Source organism: Lethenteron reissneri, chromosome 20, assembly GCF_015708825.2.
Source record: "Lethenteron reissneri isolate LAM-NWPU_2019-01 chromosome 20, ASM1570882v1, whole genome shotgun sequence".
In the NCBI taxonomy this organism is placed as follows: Eukaryota; Metazoa; Chordata; class Hyperoartia; order Petromyzontiformes; family Petromyzontidae; genus Lethenteron; species Lethenteron reissneri.
The window spans coordinates 6,031,682-6,045,511 of NC_083798.1; the positions used below are offsets into that span (position 1 = coordinate 6,031,682).

Here is a 13,830-nt window from a genome sequence, read left to right on the forward strand (position 1 = left end):
TTCGTCCAGGATCTCGTACTTGACCTGGCCCGCCTTCTTGGTGTTGCTCTCGGTGTTCTCGCAGTATCTGTTAATGGGCAGGTCGCCGATCTTCTTCATCGTGAGCGTGGGCGACAGCGGAGGCTCAGTCTTCCTTGCTTCCCCCTTGGGAGGCCACGTGGGCTTGACGATCTTGATGTCCTCCTCCACGGCGGGAGCTTTCTTCTCGGTGGTCTTCTCCGGTGGCCAAGTGGTCTTCAATTTGGACTTTTCCACAATTTCTCCGGACGAGTCGACCACCCGGCCACCCGAGCTCGGCGAGACGTCGGGGTTTTGGAACGACCGCTCCCTGGCGTGCACGGGCGACGCCTTGCCTGGCACGGGCTCGTCTGCGTCTTCGGTCGAATCTTTGGGGAGCGAGCTCCGGTCGGCTCTGGCAGGCAGGTCAAGAAAGAGGGGTTTCTCCGATTCCTTGGTAGGCTCAGCGAGGGAATTCTGCAGCGAGCGGGGAGCAGCGTCGATGTCGTCGTTGTTGTCGTCGTCGCGCGGGGGATCATCCTCGTCGGCCGCGTCGCCGGAGTACGAATCGGAGGATGCGAATTTGCTGGGGGTCTCCTTTTGGGCCCAGAGATCCTTGTGTGGCTTGCGGCCAAAGCCCTCGTCGTAATTTCCCTTGGCCTTGAAGAGTTGTTGAAAATGCGGCTTGCAGTAAACGTTTCCATGGAGAGATGCATAGCTACAGAGGCTGCAAAGGCAGAAAAAAACGTGATCAAGGAGGATGGTGACACGTAAAGAGAACGACACAAACCTTGGCATACAAGTGGAACAGGACACAATGGATTAAGACTGGCGCATCAGGCAAGGACAGTCTGATGACCACGCTTTAATAGCACCAATGTCCCCCGATGGTTAATTTAATTGGCGGGTGTTTGAAAATATTCCCCCCCCTCCCCGCCTCACCCCCATATTTGGCTAATCTTACAAACAGCACGGTAATTGAAAATGAGATGTGATTAAATGTGTGTGTGTGGGTGCTTGTCAACTATGGGTATGACGGATTCCAAACGGATATTTCCCGTCTCGTCGCATGAAGCGAATGACGCAATTAGAAAAAAAATATGGATTTTTTTTGTTTACAAAATAGTTTGCGTGCGAGCGTCAGTTGTGTACTGTTAACTCAAATGTGTAAACCAATTGCCTGTTCTTCGACCGCTTGCAAGCAAAGCCCTTCGACCCTTCACGTAGCCTGGCACAAGCGCCGCGACGACGTCTCTGCGGCTTCAATGGCGAGTGGCGTCTGCGGTTGTTGTGGTTGTTGTGGTTGTTGTGGTTGTTGTGGTTGTTGTGGTTGTTGTGGTTGTCAGTTGTGTAAAGCAAAACGATGCGGGTTCCCCTCACCTCAACGAGGTTGAACAGTGGTAGCAGCGGAAGCAGAGCCTATGGTAGACCCTTGTGTCGGCCACCAGCCGGTCCATGGGATAGACTGTCTTTTGACAGCCCGTGCAGACCTCTTTTGGTTGAGACTGGAACTTCTGCCGGGGATCAGTCGCGCGCCAGCGTTAACGAGGGCGACCCACCCCCGTGGGCGCTGGGACACGCGGTAGCGCGAGTGCCAACCACAGCCACCGGAGCCACGTGGTAGCAGTGGCAGAGTCTCATTCCCACCGCTCAAATCGCTAACGCATGACTGTTTAAACCAGCCCATCTATCATCATCATCATTGTTATTATCCTTTTCTTTTTTCAACGTAAAAAAAAATATTTTAAAGACGACACAAGCACGGATGTTTATTTTTTAATTAGTTCATATGCGGCCCTTTGTTGAATCCATCGCTGGCTGCAGGCCTCCACATGCCATGCCTGTCACTGGGGTTGCTTGGTCATACTTCCCCATTTTGGGTAAGGGGTGAGAGTTAACAAAAGGGGGGCCCTGGCAAAGGGCCGGTTCAAACATCACTTTGCCACCGACGTTAGCCATGGCCAGGAATCGAATTTGGCTCACCAGGTTCGTGGCGCGGTGCACGGAAACCTACTGCGCAACTGCTCCCTCATGTCGATTTATACGATATATACGGAATGTCTAAATAGCATATTAAGTCAAATATTAGGGGATAACCTTTTCCATGTTTTTGGATGATATTCTACAGTTGTGCTGAATAAAATGCAACCAAAAAATTGTTCTGTTTTTTTACATTAACTTATTGCAGGGTTATATTTCCCAGTGTTGGAACGAACAAAAACTACCAACTTAAAATATTACAAATTTATAAATAGGACAGAAACGTTCTGGGAGTGTGAATGAGACAGTCATTTTAACCACTGCAGTTACAGCAAAAATTACATTTGACAACACAATGCACTTTCACTTCGCACAAAATCCGCAACAAACTACATCCATCCATCACATTGCACAATCGACTACAACTACTGGGTCAAACCAAAACGTAACAAAAGCAGTATATAAAACACAACTGGACCGCGCCTGCAGTTCACTACAAGCGGCAGCAGACCAAGCCAAGACGGCAAAGCAATGCACGAAAAAGGAAAAGAATATATATAGGGAGCTTCGATAAAAGAGAAAGTTCAGCAAGCAGTAATCGCCGGGTGCCGTGAACGTTAGACCTATCCTCGTCATGCCGTCAGCCTTTTTGGGGGGAGGGGAGGAGGGGGGAGGACAGCCCCGGGAGGCAGCACCCAACGGGTTTCATGCTCTTCCGCTCACAGTCTTATGTTACCGGTAGTTTTGGGGGCGATCCGAGACGAAGCCAAGCTGGCTTCGGGCCTTGGGCCAGCCGACAGACTTGCCGCTAGGCTGGCAGTTGCGGGAGGGGGGGCGGCGGCGGCGGAGCTAGCCGCCTGCTCCGAGGAACCGCCCAGGCTCCACAGCATTCGCTCCGCCTCCTGCAGGCTCTGCTCCAGGCTGCTCAGGTCGTTTGCCATGCTCCTCAGCAGGGACGTGTGACTCTCGGTTAGCTGCTCTGAGGCGGATGAGACGGCCGTTTCTCCACGGAGGTCGCGCGCTCTCCTTGTCACCGCGTCCTCGTAGCAGGGAGGGGAGAATGGCTGCATGGGGGTCTCTGACTTTGGGGGCTTTTGCCGCCCGGGAGGATTCGACGCCGATGACGTCGCCGTGACCGCTACCGCCACCGCGGACGTTTTCTTGCCGCGAGCGCTCGACCTCTCGGCCGTGTCGGCAACGACGTGCGGCGGGTTCTTCTGCTGGCTCGCGGGCCGGACTTGTGGCAGTTGGTGGTGGCTGTGTAGGGCTCGGTCGCTCAGTGGGCCTTTTTGGGGAGTGTTGCTACGGGAGCCGTCGGAGAGGTCACTAACATCGCCTTCGAACCCTCGGAAGTCACTTTCGAAATGTCCCGCCGCCTGCCTCTGCTGCTTAAGCACCGTGCTGCTGCTGCTGTGCGAGCTACTTTGGAACGAGGCCGACGCTTGCACTCTGCTCTGGGTGCTGCCTTCAAACCTGGTCCTCACGGACTTCATGTCAATGGTGGGGATTTGTTCCAGCTGCCCTTTCTTTTGCATCAACTCGTCCTCACTGTCACTCCCCAAACGCTCGGGGATTTCGATGGGGTCTTTCCGGGTGTAAACGGTGTGCTCTGGGCTCTCAAATCTGTGAACAAGTCCCGTAAAGTCTACTCTGGGCATTTCGTTTTGTGCTGAAGGATGTGGAGAAGGAGTAAGTGGAGGATTTGGACTGGGCGTGCCGGTGCAATCTGGCTCCGGCGCCAAACGTTCAGAGATACCTATCGGCTCCTTACGGACATATGCTCTATTATCCTCTATTCTTTTTGCCTCTTCGAACATGCCCTTGATGTCTTTCACTTTGCCCGGCGTGAGGGGAGATCCTGCCTCGCTAGCCCCAGGTGCCTGCGTCCTGCCGACCGCGGGTGGAAGATCCGGCACGGCCGCACCTATATTCAGTTGCCTCCGGAGCGTCGGCGGTGACGGGATTATCTCCGAGCGCTTGGTGGTCACGTGACCCAGGCTCAGCTGCGGAGGGCTCGAGGGGACGCCCTGCGAGAGTTTGCTTGTCGCGTCGCGCAGCTTGGTCAGCTGGTCCGAGCGCCGCTTGTTGGAGGGCGACGTGGCCCACAGCTGACACGGAGGCGACGGGGTGCGGGCGCTCAGCTGGGACGGGGAGAGGGCTAGGGGCGGAGGCGGCGGCACGGGGCTGAAGAACTTACGAGGCGGAGGAGACGGAGGGGTTCGGAATGGCAGTCTAAAGTCCGTTGGCTTTCGAGCCGTGGACTCGATGGTGATGAAGACGGGAGACGGAGACGTCACACGGCGCTGAAAGGCTACGCTCTCCTCTACAGACCGTCGGCCACTTACCATTTCTTCTGCGATCGAACTGGAGTCGATCGTCTTTGCCGGCGGCTCGGGCGTCGTTTTGCTCGAGCCGATGCTGATGGTGCGAATCCTGTGCCCTAGGGGTCTTTCAAGCATCACGTCAGACGGCGATTCTGCTTTGCCGAACATCTCTGCGCTTACAGCCCTATACCCATTTTCCAACTTTTCCCAGTTGCCAGCAAACCCCCCAGCAGAAGCGTCACGCTTGTCGGCTTTGAACTCACCTCGAGGCTCCCCGCCAGGGACAGATTTTTTCTCGAATGTGCCAAGTTGCTCCGGAGTCATTCGGTTTTTGAATCCATCCTGGCCGTGCTCCGTCCGCTGCTGCTGCTGCTGTTTGATTTTGGTCTGCGTCGTCGTCTTGGAGGAGAACTGCTGAGACGTTTGGACACGCTCCTCGTGGTGCTGTTCTGTCACGACGCGATGGGATGACGACGACGCCATCTGCTGCTGGTGCAGCTGTTGAGCCGCGCCCGAGGAGATCTGCACTTGGTGCTGCAGGGGCTGTTTCCCGGTCTCCGACAAGTGGTAAAGCTTGCGAAGTTCATCCTGCTTGTCCGTAGATTTTGGCTTGTTCTCAATGTTCTGCTGACCCTCTTCTTTCTTGTGCAGAGTAACCTTCCTTGTGGAAGTAACGTGGGATTGCTCCTGTTTTTGAGTTACTTCAGGCACTGGGTGAGTCTCAATTACGTTTTGTTTCCGGTCCTCGGTCACACAAACGACCTTCGGTTCGCCCATGTGCTGGCTCAGTATCTGCGAAATATTCTTCGCCGCCTCTTTCTTCATCACGGTGGCTTTGCTCACCGTCGCGTTGGAAACGGACGACACGTCGAAAGCGGCCAACACGTCTTGGTCAAGCGGTGCGACGATGACCACTTGTCCTTGTTGCTCGCTCATCGCATCAGCGACGAACGAGTTCGGAGGGGAGGCGCCCACGGACTTTCCCTTCTCCAGCTGCTGCTTCCTGAAGTTCTCCTCTGCAATCATTAAAGGCGTCTTGAAGCCTCGATTGGCGCTCTTTGGTCTCGGCAGGGGAGACGTGGGAATAGCGATGGTCACCGGAAGGCTGCCATGTGTGGGAGTATTTGGCTTTCTCGGTTCGGCCTGCGGAATCGCCACCCTGGGCCGTGTCCAATGCTCTTCACTCGCCGATGCGACGGCACCAGCGTGCGCACTCCCCGTTTGCGTCACCTGCACGCTCTGCTTCTGAGTCGACTCCCCACGCGCGCTCCCCATTTGCGTCACCTGCGTGCTCTGCTTTTGTTTAGACTCCCCATGCACGCTCCCAGTTTGCGTCACCTGCGCGCTCTGCTTCTGAGTCGACTCCCCACGCGCGCTCCCCATTTGCGTCACCTGCGTGCTCTGCTTCTGTGTCGACTCCACGTGCACGCTCCCCATTTGCGTCACCTGCGTGCTCTGCTTTTGTTTAGACTCCCCATGCACGCTCCCAGTTTGCGTCACCTGCGCGCTCTGCTTTTGTTTAGACTCCCCACGCGCGCTCCCCATTTGCGTCACCTGCACGCTCTGCTTTTGTTTAGACTCCCCAAGTGCGCTCCCCGTTTGCGTCACCTGTGCGTGCTCGCTCTGCGTCTGTTCGGTGTCCGTGCGCGTCCGCACCAGCATCTCGCTCGTCGTCGAGCTTCTCTGTTGCTGGGACGACGACGAAGTCGACAGCGACGTCGCCGTCTTCACGTCGATCTTGGCATCGGCACGTTTTGGAGAAATCTTCACTTTTGTTACCTCAGTGACCTGCGTTGTCAAGGGAATTATCGTAACCGATGATGACATCAACGATGATGACGTCTCAGCACTCGTCGAGGGAGACGCAGGAGTAGACGGGTAGTTCTTCTTCTTGAACGGTATTGGCCCATACGGGGAGGGCGGTGGAGTGGAGAGGTTCATCGTCTTCACCTTGAATGAACTCTTAGCTGCACGACTCGACTGCGTCTTGGTATTGGATAGCTGGGCGGTAACAGGGGCAGCCTGCGGAACTAAAGCCGGGGGCGGAGGAGGCAGAGGCAAGTCGTCCGGAAGGGCCTCGGCCGCAGACGGAGGCAGCGGCAGAGGGCAGTCAATATCCACTTCCATGGGAGGCGGTGGTGGCGGAAGTGGCAGCTCCTCCTCGGTCAAGGGTACCGGCCGAGGAAGGGGTGGTGGAGGCAGCAGGCTCAGCTCCACGGCCTTCTTTTTGTAGCCAAATGGCAGGCTCACAGTGGTTTTTTGTTTCACATCTTTTCCAAAAACGTTCGCCTTGCTCTTATGCTGAAGCTCGGAGGAGGACAACATGCCGACTACCTGCTGCGACGCGCATTCCTCCATCCCCTTGTGTGTGTCTTTGTGGGATGTCTTGGATTCCTTGTGGCTCACATTGACCGTGCTCTCCTCGGACACGTTCGTAACCCTACGGCTTTCCTTAACAACGCTCTTTCTAATTATTTGCTGTTGACTGGAACTTGCGATTCCCTGGATGGATGACCGCTGATCGACTTCAGATTTTGCGTTATGCTTTGCTGCAATATTCGTGTCGGTGGCCAACGGTTGGATCTTTTTAACTTTAATCACTTGCACTTTGCTTTGCGATGGAGAATGTCCGACGAGGTGGCTTTTGGCCTTTTCATCTCCCAGCACAGACTTCTCAGCCTTTATTTTACCAGCGGTTCTGTCTGTTTGATCCGTCTCCTGTTTCTTGATTTGCACTTCTACCTGTCGGTTCATTTCATCTCTCTTGTGCGTGGTTTGCTGTTGAGTATGACGAGCAAATTCTTCTGCGGAGATCATTTCGTAGGTTTTTCCCACCTTCCGCGATGCACTTTGGCTGTGATAATGGTGAGATTTGGGCTTCACTCCTTTCACGAGGGCATCCTCTTCTTTTGTAATATGCTTCGTTTCTTCAACTTGCTCGCTCAATTTTGTGTTACGGGTGTCGGTGGTCAGATCTACATTGATTGTGGAAGTAGGTTGTTCTTTCTGAACGACCTTTTGAAATATTTCATGGTCACTCTGATCAGTCTGCTCAAGCGAAGCCTGCTTTTGGATATTCTGAATTTCTTCCTCCATATCTACCTGCCTTTTTATGTCCTTCTTCTGCGACTGGATCAGCCTCTTTTTTGCGGCCTTAATGTTCGCTCTGACAACCTCTTCTCTCTGAGTCTCTCGGACCGCTTTCTTCGACTCCTCTAAACCTTGCAATGCTGCTTTCAAGTTCCCTCTCACCGCCTCTTCTTTCTCAGCGACCTTCACAGCCTGCTGCGCTTCTTCCAAAGACCTCAAAGTCGCCTGCAGATCAGCTCTGACAACGTCCTCTCTATCGCTCTCCTTTAAGCTGCCTTTCTGCCAGTCTTGCAGTGACCGCAGAGTTGTCTGGAGATCTGCACGGACTATGTCTTTTTCTTCCTTGGCTGCAACTGCATTTTTGGCCTCGTTTAAAGACCTCAGTGCGGCTTGAAGGTCTCCGCGGATGACCTCCTCCCGAACGACTTCTATCTTCGCGTTCACAGCCTCCTCCAGCGAATGGAGGGCAGCTGGAAGGTCCCCTCTTACAACATCCTCTCTAACCATCATTATCTTAGCATTAATCGCTTCCTCTAAGGACCGGATCGCCATCTGAATGTCGCCCCTAACGACGTTTTCTCGCGTCACGTCCGTTTTCAAATTAACGGCCTCGTTGAGAGACCTTAGGATACTCCTGATGTCTCCTCTCACCACCTCCTCTCTCTCGACCGCGCTCTGCGAACGCTGCGATTCCTCCAGAGACCTCAGCGCCGTCCGGAGGTCTCCCCGCACCACGTCTTCTCTAATCATTTCCACCTTGGCGTTCACGGCATCTTCAAGCGACTGGAGCACTTTCCTCAGGTCGCCCCTTACTATGTCCTCTCTCCCGGTCATTCTCACCACATTCTTGGCCTCTTCCAGTGACTGCAGGGCAGCCCTGACATCTCCATTCACCACATCCTCTTTTACCATCTCTATTTTAGCATTAATTGTTTCTCCCAGTGAGCGGATCGCCTGCTTGATGTCTCCTCTTGTCGCCTCCTCCCTTGCAATCTCACTCTTGGCAGTGACGGCATTTTGTAGCGACCTTAAAATGGACCTAATGTCCCCCTTCACCACTTCGTCCTTTTCGACGGCGACCTGTGCGTTCTGAGCTTCCTCCAGCGACCTTATTGCAGCCTGAAGATCGCCCCGCACAACCTCCTCCCGCACGCTCTCCACCTTGGCATTGACGGCACGTTCCAGCGACTGCAGCACAGTCTTAAAATCCCCTCGCACCATGTCTTCCCTGACTGTCGTCCTCACTGCCTTTTGCGCCTCTTCCAGCGAACGGAGGGCGGCGTGAACGTCCCCCCTCACAACTTCCTCCTTGGCGAGCTGAACTTGTGAGTTGAGGGATTCCTCCAAAGACCGCACAATCGTGCGCAGGTCTGCCCTAACCACCTCCTCCCTCTCTGCCATTTCCGTCTTGGAATTCACCGCCTCCTGCAGCGATGCCAGCGCATCTCGAATGCTGCCTCTGACCACCTCTTCACGAATCACTTCCTCCTTGGAGTCGATGGATTCTTGCAGGGACTTCAGCGTGGCGTGGATGTCTCCCTTGACCACCTCCTCTCTGCTGATTTCCCTCACCGCCAGCTGGGCTTCCTGCAGTGACCTCAAGGCTCCCCCAAGGTCGCCTCTCACCACGTCCTCCTTCGCAGACTCCACCTTTGCATTCAGAGCCTCCTCCAGGGACTGCAAAGTGGCCCTCAGGTCTCCTCTGACGATGTCCTCCTTTGCGACCTCGACCTTCGTGTTCACGGCTTCCTGCAGAGACTGTAGCGTGGCACGGAGATCGGCTCTCATCACATCCTCCCTGACCACCGAGGTCTTGGTGTTGACGGCATCCTCGAGTGATCGAAGCGTTGCCTGAAGATCTCCCCTGGTCACCTCTTCTTTTTCGACAACCACAGCTTGTTGGGCACTCAGCTCCAGCAGGTGCTTGGTTTTCTGGACATCTCCAGGAACAATGTCGATCTCCTGCGCTCGGCGAGTTGATTCGTCGTCATCCTCCTCGGTGCCTTGCTTTTGCAGGAGCTTCAGGTAATCCAATGCTCCGCTTTCAATGCAGGTTGTGAAGAACTGAACGTTTCCTCCCTGTATCTCGTCCTGCTGCACTTTCTGATGGCGAGTGTCACTCTGAGCCGAGGTCATGAGGCTGTTTATCGCCCCCCTGACGTTTCCGGCCACCACGTCTTCTTCCCTGCGACTGGAATCCTCTTCTCTGTTCAGCAGGGAATAGATGGTCATCTTGACGTTGCCAGTTTCGCCCTCTTGAATAAGGATGCCTCTCCTCAATCCAGATGCATCGCTTTGACTGAAAAGTTGATCAATCGCTTGGCGGATGTCTCCTCGGATTACTTCTTCACGCTCGGTGCTGGCTTCAGAGGACTGGTGCATCAGCCTCTCTAAGGTTTGCCGAAGATTTCCCCTCTCCTCCGAATCAATCACAATGCTCTGGTGGTCCTCTCGCTTCCTGGAGAGCAGCTGCTGCAAAATGCTATGCATATCCCCACGAATTATTTCATCCTTCTGAATTTGGGGCTGAGCCTCTGGGTTCATTAGGTTATACATGGCCATTCTGACGTTGCCCACGTCGCTTGACTCGAGCAAAATCCCGCGAGAAGAATCCACCACGTTGCAGTTGATCAACGACCGCAGGGTCTCTCGAATGTTCTTGCCGACTATTTCCGGCCTTTCAACGTGCGTGCCCGAATCACCGAGCCTGTGCAATGGGGTGCGCTCAAACAGCCAGGTCGTGGTTTTCACATCGCCACCCTGGATCTCTTCCGCCCGGACAGTCGTCTCTTCATCTTGTTCCTTTATCTTGTCCAGGGGATGATTTTCGAACAGCCAGAGAGAATTTTTTAAATCGCCACTTTTCACATCCTCTCTTATAACTTTGGTGAAGTCCAGCTTCTCAGAAGCGCTTTCCCCAATTTCGTCGATATTTTTTGTTTCAAAAAGCCAGCGAGATGTCCGGACGTCCCCTCTCTGCACATCGCTGACACTGACCGTTCTCACGAACTTCCGACGATCGACGCTATCCGACTCAAACAGCTGCGTGTTTGACTGCACATTGCCACCCTGCACGTCGTCCACCGTTCTGATCAACACTTTCCCGTCCTCGGCGATCGTATCGAGCGGCTGGGTTTCGAAGCGCCACCGGGCAGTTTGCACGTCCCCACTCTGAACGTCCTCCTGGGTGACCGCACGGATGACGTGCACCTCCTGGCCCGCGCCAATGGAGTCCAGCGGCCGTGTCTCAAATAGCCAGCGCGCGCTGCTCACGTCCGCGCGCATCACTTCCTCCTTCTTGACCGTCACCACTTCGTGGTAGTGACCCTCACGGTCCTGAATGGCATAGAGGGGCTGCGTTTCAAATAGCATGGTGAACGACTTCACGTCTCCCCCGATGACTTCCTCCTTCGTCGCGTCGGACACGTCCGACCCGTCGCCCCGGATCTGATCAAGCGACCGAGTCTCGAACACAACTCGCCCGCTCTTGACGTCACCACCCACAACGTCGGAGACCGTGCCGACCAACTGCGCCGCCTCTGGGTCCTCGCGTATGGTCCCCATCGGCCGATTCTCGAAGAGCCACGAGCACATGTGGACGTTGCCCCCTTGCACGTCGGTGACAGTCCTCCTCAGCTTCACCGCGTCCGGATCTTCCCCGATGGCTCCAATCGGTTGCGTTTCAAACAAGGACGTGTACTTGTTCACATCACCTCTCTCGATGTCCTCCGCCTGCACCGTCTTCAACTTCTGTCCCGTAGACTCCCCGACGATGGTGTCGAGGGGGTGGTTCTCGAACCGCCACTTGACGCGGGAAACGTCGCCCGACTGCACGTCGATGTTGGTGATGCGCCTCACGTCCTGCCCTTCCTCGAAGCCGCCGCGGATGCTGTCGAGGCGTTCGGTCTCGAAGAGGATCCTCCGCGTGCGCACATCACTGCCCTCCACGTCCTCCTGCCTGAGCGAGCGCACCTGCAGCTTGTGTGCGACGCCGTCTGCTACGAGCGTGTCCAGTGGCTGGTTCTCGAAGAGCCACGTGCACGTCTTCACGTCGCCCTTCATAACCTCCTCTTCGCTCTCACCCTCTCGCTTTTCTACCTTTTCATACAGCGCGTCCATGGGTCGAGTTTCGAAGAGCCAGCGACACATCCTGACGTCGCCTCGGTGAACCTCCGTGCGCTGCTGGGTGACGCTCTCTTCATCTGCGTTTTTTATCGTGTCCAGGGGGTGCGTCTCAAATAACCACTTGGCTGTCTTCACGTCACCCGCCTGCAGCTCCTCCTTGGAAATGCCCTTGATGATTTGGATTTTCTGAAGGCTCTCCTCGTCAAACTGGTCTAACGGTTTGGTCTCAAACATCCAGCGGCAGCTCTTCACATCTCCGCTTGAAACCTCCTCCCTCCTCACGGTCTGAACCTGGTGGTAATAGCCAGAGCTGTCCCGGATGGCATAAAGTGGAACGGACTCGAACAGAGATTTTGTTGTCTTCACATCCCCTCCTATTATGCCTGCCGACTCGGTGATCTTCTCGGTGTCCTGGATTGATCCCAAAGGAATGGTCTCAAACACCTCTTTAACAGACTTCACCTCCCCCCTCTCGCTACCGCTGCGCTGCACCGTTTTCACAATCTCCTTTTTCTCCTCTTGTATCAGGTCGAGCGGCCTCGACTCGAACACCCACTTTGCATGTCGAACATCACCTCTCTCGTCCGCCGAGGTCTCTACGGTTTTCAACTTTCCCACCTCCATTAAAGTACCAAATGAATCCATGGGCCTGGTCTCAAACAGCCAAAGGGAGGACTTGACATCTCCCCCGATGACCTCCTCCTTCTGCTGCCGATCCTCATCGGCAATATCTTTCAGGGTGTCCATTGGGTGGGTCTCGAACAGCCAGCGGTGTCGCTTCACATCAGAGCCCTCGATCACCTTCTGCACCTTCGTATATTCCGCACCCTCCGTGTCCTCCTTGATCGTGTCCAGCGACTGGTTCTCGAAAAGCCACCGGGCTCTGCCCACGCCGCCCTTCTGCTCGTCCTCCATGGAGATACCCCGCACGATCCGCAGCTCCGAGGAGCTCGCGTTGATGCTGTCCAGCGGGCTCGTCTCAAAGAGCCAGCGCGCCGACTTGACGGAGCCTTCCACGCCGAGGCTGCACTCTTCCACCTCCTCTCTGCGCACGGACGTGATGCGGTGCACGTGGCCCTGGCTGTCTCGAATGGCGCACAGCGGGTACGACTCGAACAGCTGCACGGATCTACGGACGTCGCCCCCCAAAATCTCCTCCAGCTCGGACTTCAACTTCAACAAGTCCGACTCTTCCTCTTCCCACCGGGCCAAAGACGAAATTGGTTTAGTTTCAAACATGTATCTGCCCATGCTGACGTCCCCGCCCGTCACCGTGCTCCTCACGTCTTCGGTGGCCTCGGCGCCACTCAGCGCATCCAGGGCCCGCGTCTCAAAGAGCCATGTGGCGGTGCGCACGTCCCCCTTTGCCAGCTCCGGCATCTTTGTCGCCTTGTCGGCTGAGTGAACGGCGAGGCTGTCCAGCGGCTGGGTCTCGAACTTCCACGCTGTGTAGCGCACGTCGCCGCATGGAATCGGATCGCCGCTACCACCGCCACCGCCACCGCCGCCGGCGCTCGGGTCGGGCGTGCTGGGCTCGCGGATCGTGTCCAGGGGCTGAGTCTCAAACATCCAGCGCATCGAGCGCACCTCTCCACGCAGGATCTCGTCCCACTCCAGACACTCGCGGTCCCCCTGTGGTGGGGGCGGCGGGCTCGGCCCCGCCAGGCCCTGCTCGTACAGCCAACGTGTCTGCTGCGGGTCGCCTGCCTGCGCTGCGCCGCCGCCCTGCGAGGAGCCCACCAGGTCACGCAGGCACTCTCGCTCCAGGTTCTTGCGCACCTCTGGGTGGATGTGCTTGTAGAGCCTCCGCAGTTCGTTCAGCTGGCGTTGCTGCTGATAGGCAACACGGGCGTGAGGCTCGGGCGATGGTGCCATCGCCGCTCTCTCCTGGGGCACCGTCAGAAAGCCCGGCTCTGGGGAGGCGGCTGCCGAGGTCCGCACAGGAGTCTGAGACTTGCTGGACTGGTGGGGAGGTGGCGGCGGAGGTGGGAGGAAGTCGAGGGAGCCGCGAAGGAGGTCGCTGGGCGGAGGAGGAAGCGTTTCCATGCTTCCGTTGTGGCTGGAAACCGATGATGCAGCGCCTGCAGATGTGGCGACTTGCACGCTTGCACGCAAGACACTGTGCGATTTCCAAGCACTGGCTTCGGTTTTGTGTTCCATCTTAAGTGGAGAGAACCAGATTGGAACTTTAAATCATGGATAAAACCCACGCAATGTTTTCTTCATTCCAGGGCATGCCGTCAAAGTTTCATGCTCCGCGGACGTGTGTGTACGCGATGCGACCGTTCACTGCACTGCAAACTTTTCATGCACA

At 55.8% G+C, this 13,830-nt stretch overlaps 1 protein-coding gene across 6 annotated transcripts in view; it reads right to left on the reverse strand.

The window, feature by feature from the left end:
* Positions 1-551: 551 nt before the first annotated feature.
* Positions 552-13,830, reverse strand: part of LOC133344640 (xin actin-binding repeat-containing protein 2-like) — a 49,571-nt gene continuing 36,292 nt past the window's right edge. For 5 of the 6 annotated variants that reach the window (XM_061554664.1, XM_061554666.1, XM_061554663.1 and 2 more), the window contains 3 exons: positions 4,565-13,676; positions 1,378-1,511; positions 552-724 (listed from right to left, as the gene is read on the reverse strand). In XM_061554664.1, the coding sequence (XP_061410648.1) occupies positions 1,417-1,511; positions 4,565-13,676 (9,207 nt within the window). In that variant the 3' untranslated portion in view covers positions 552-724; positions 1,378-1,416. The remainder of the gene's footprint in view (positions 725-1,377; positions 1,512-4,564; positions 13,677-13,830) is intronic. The other variant, XM_061554665.1, reaches the window with a different exon arrangement.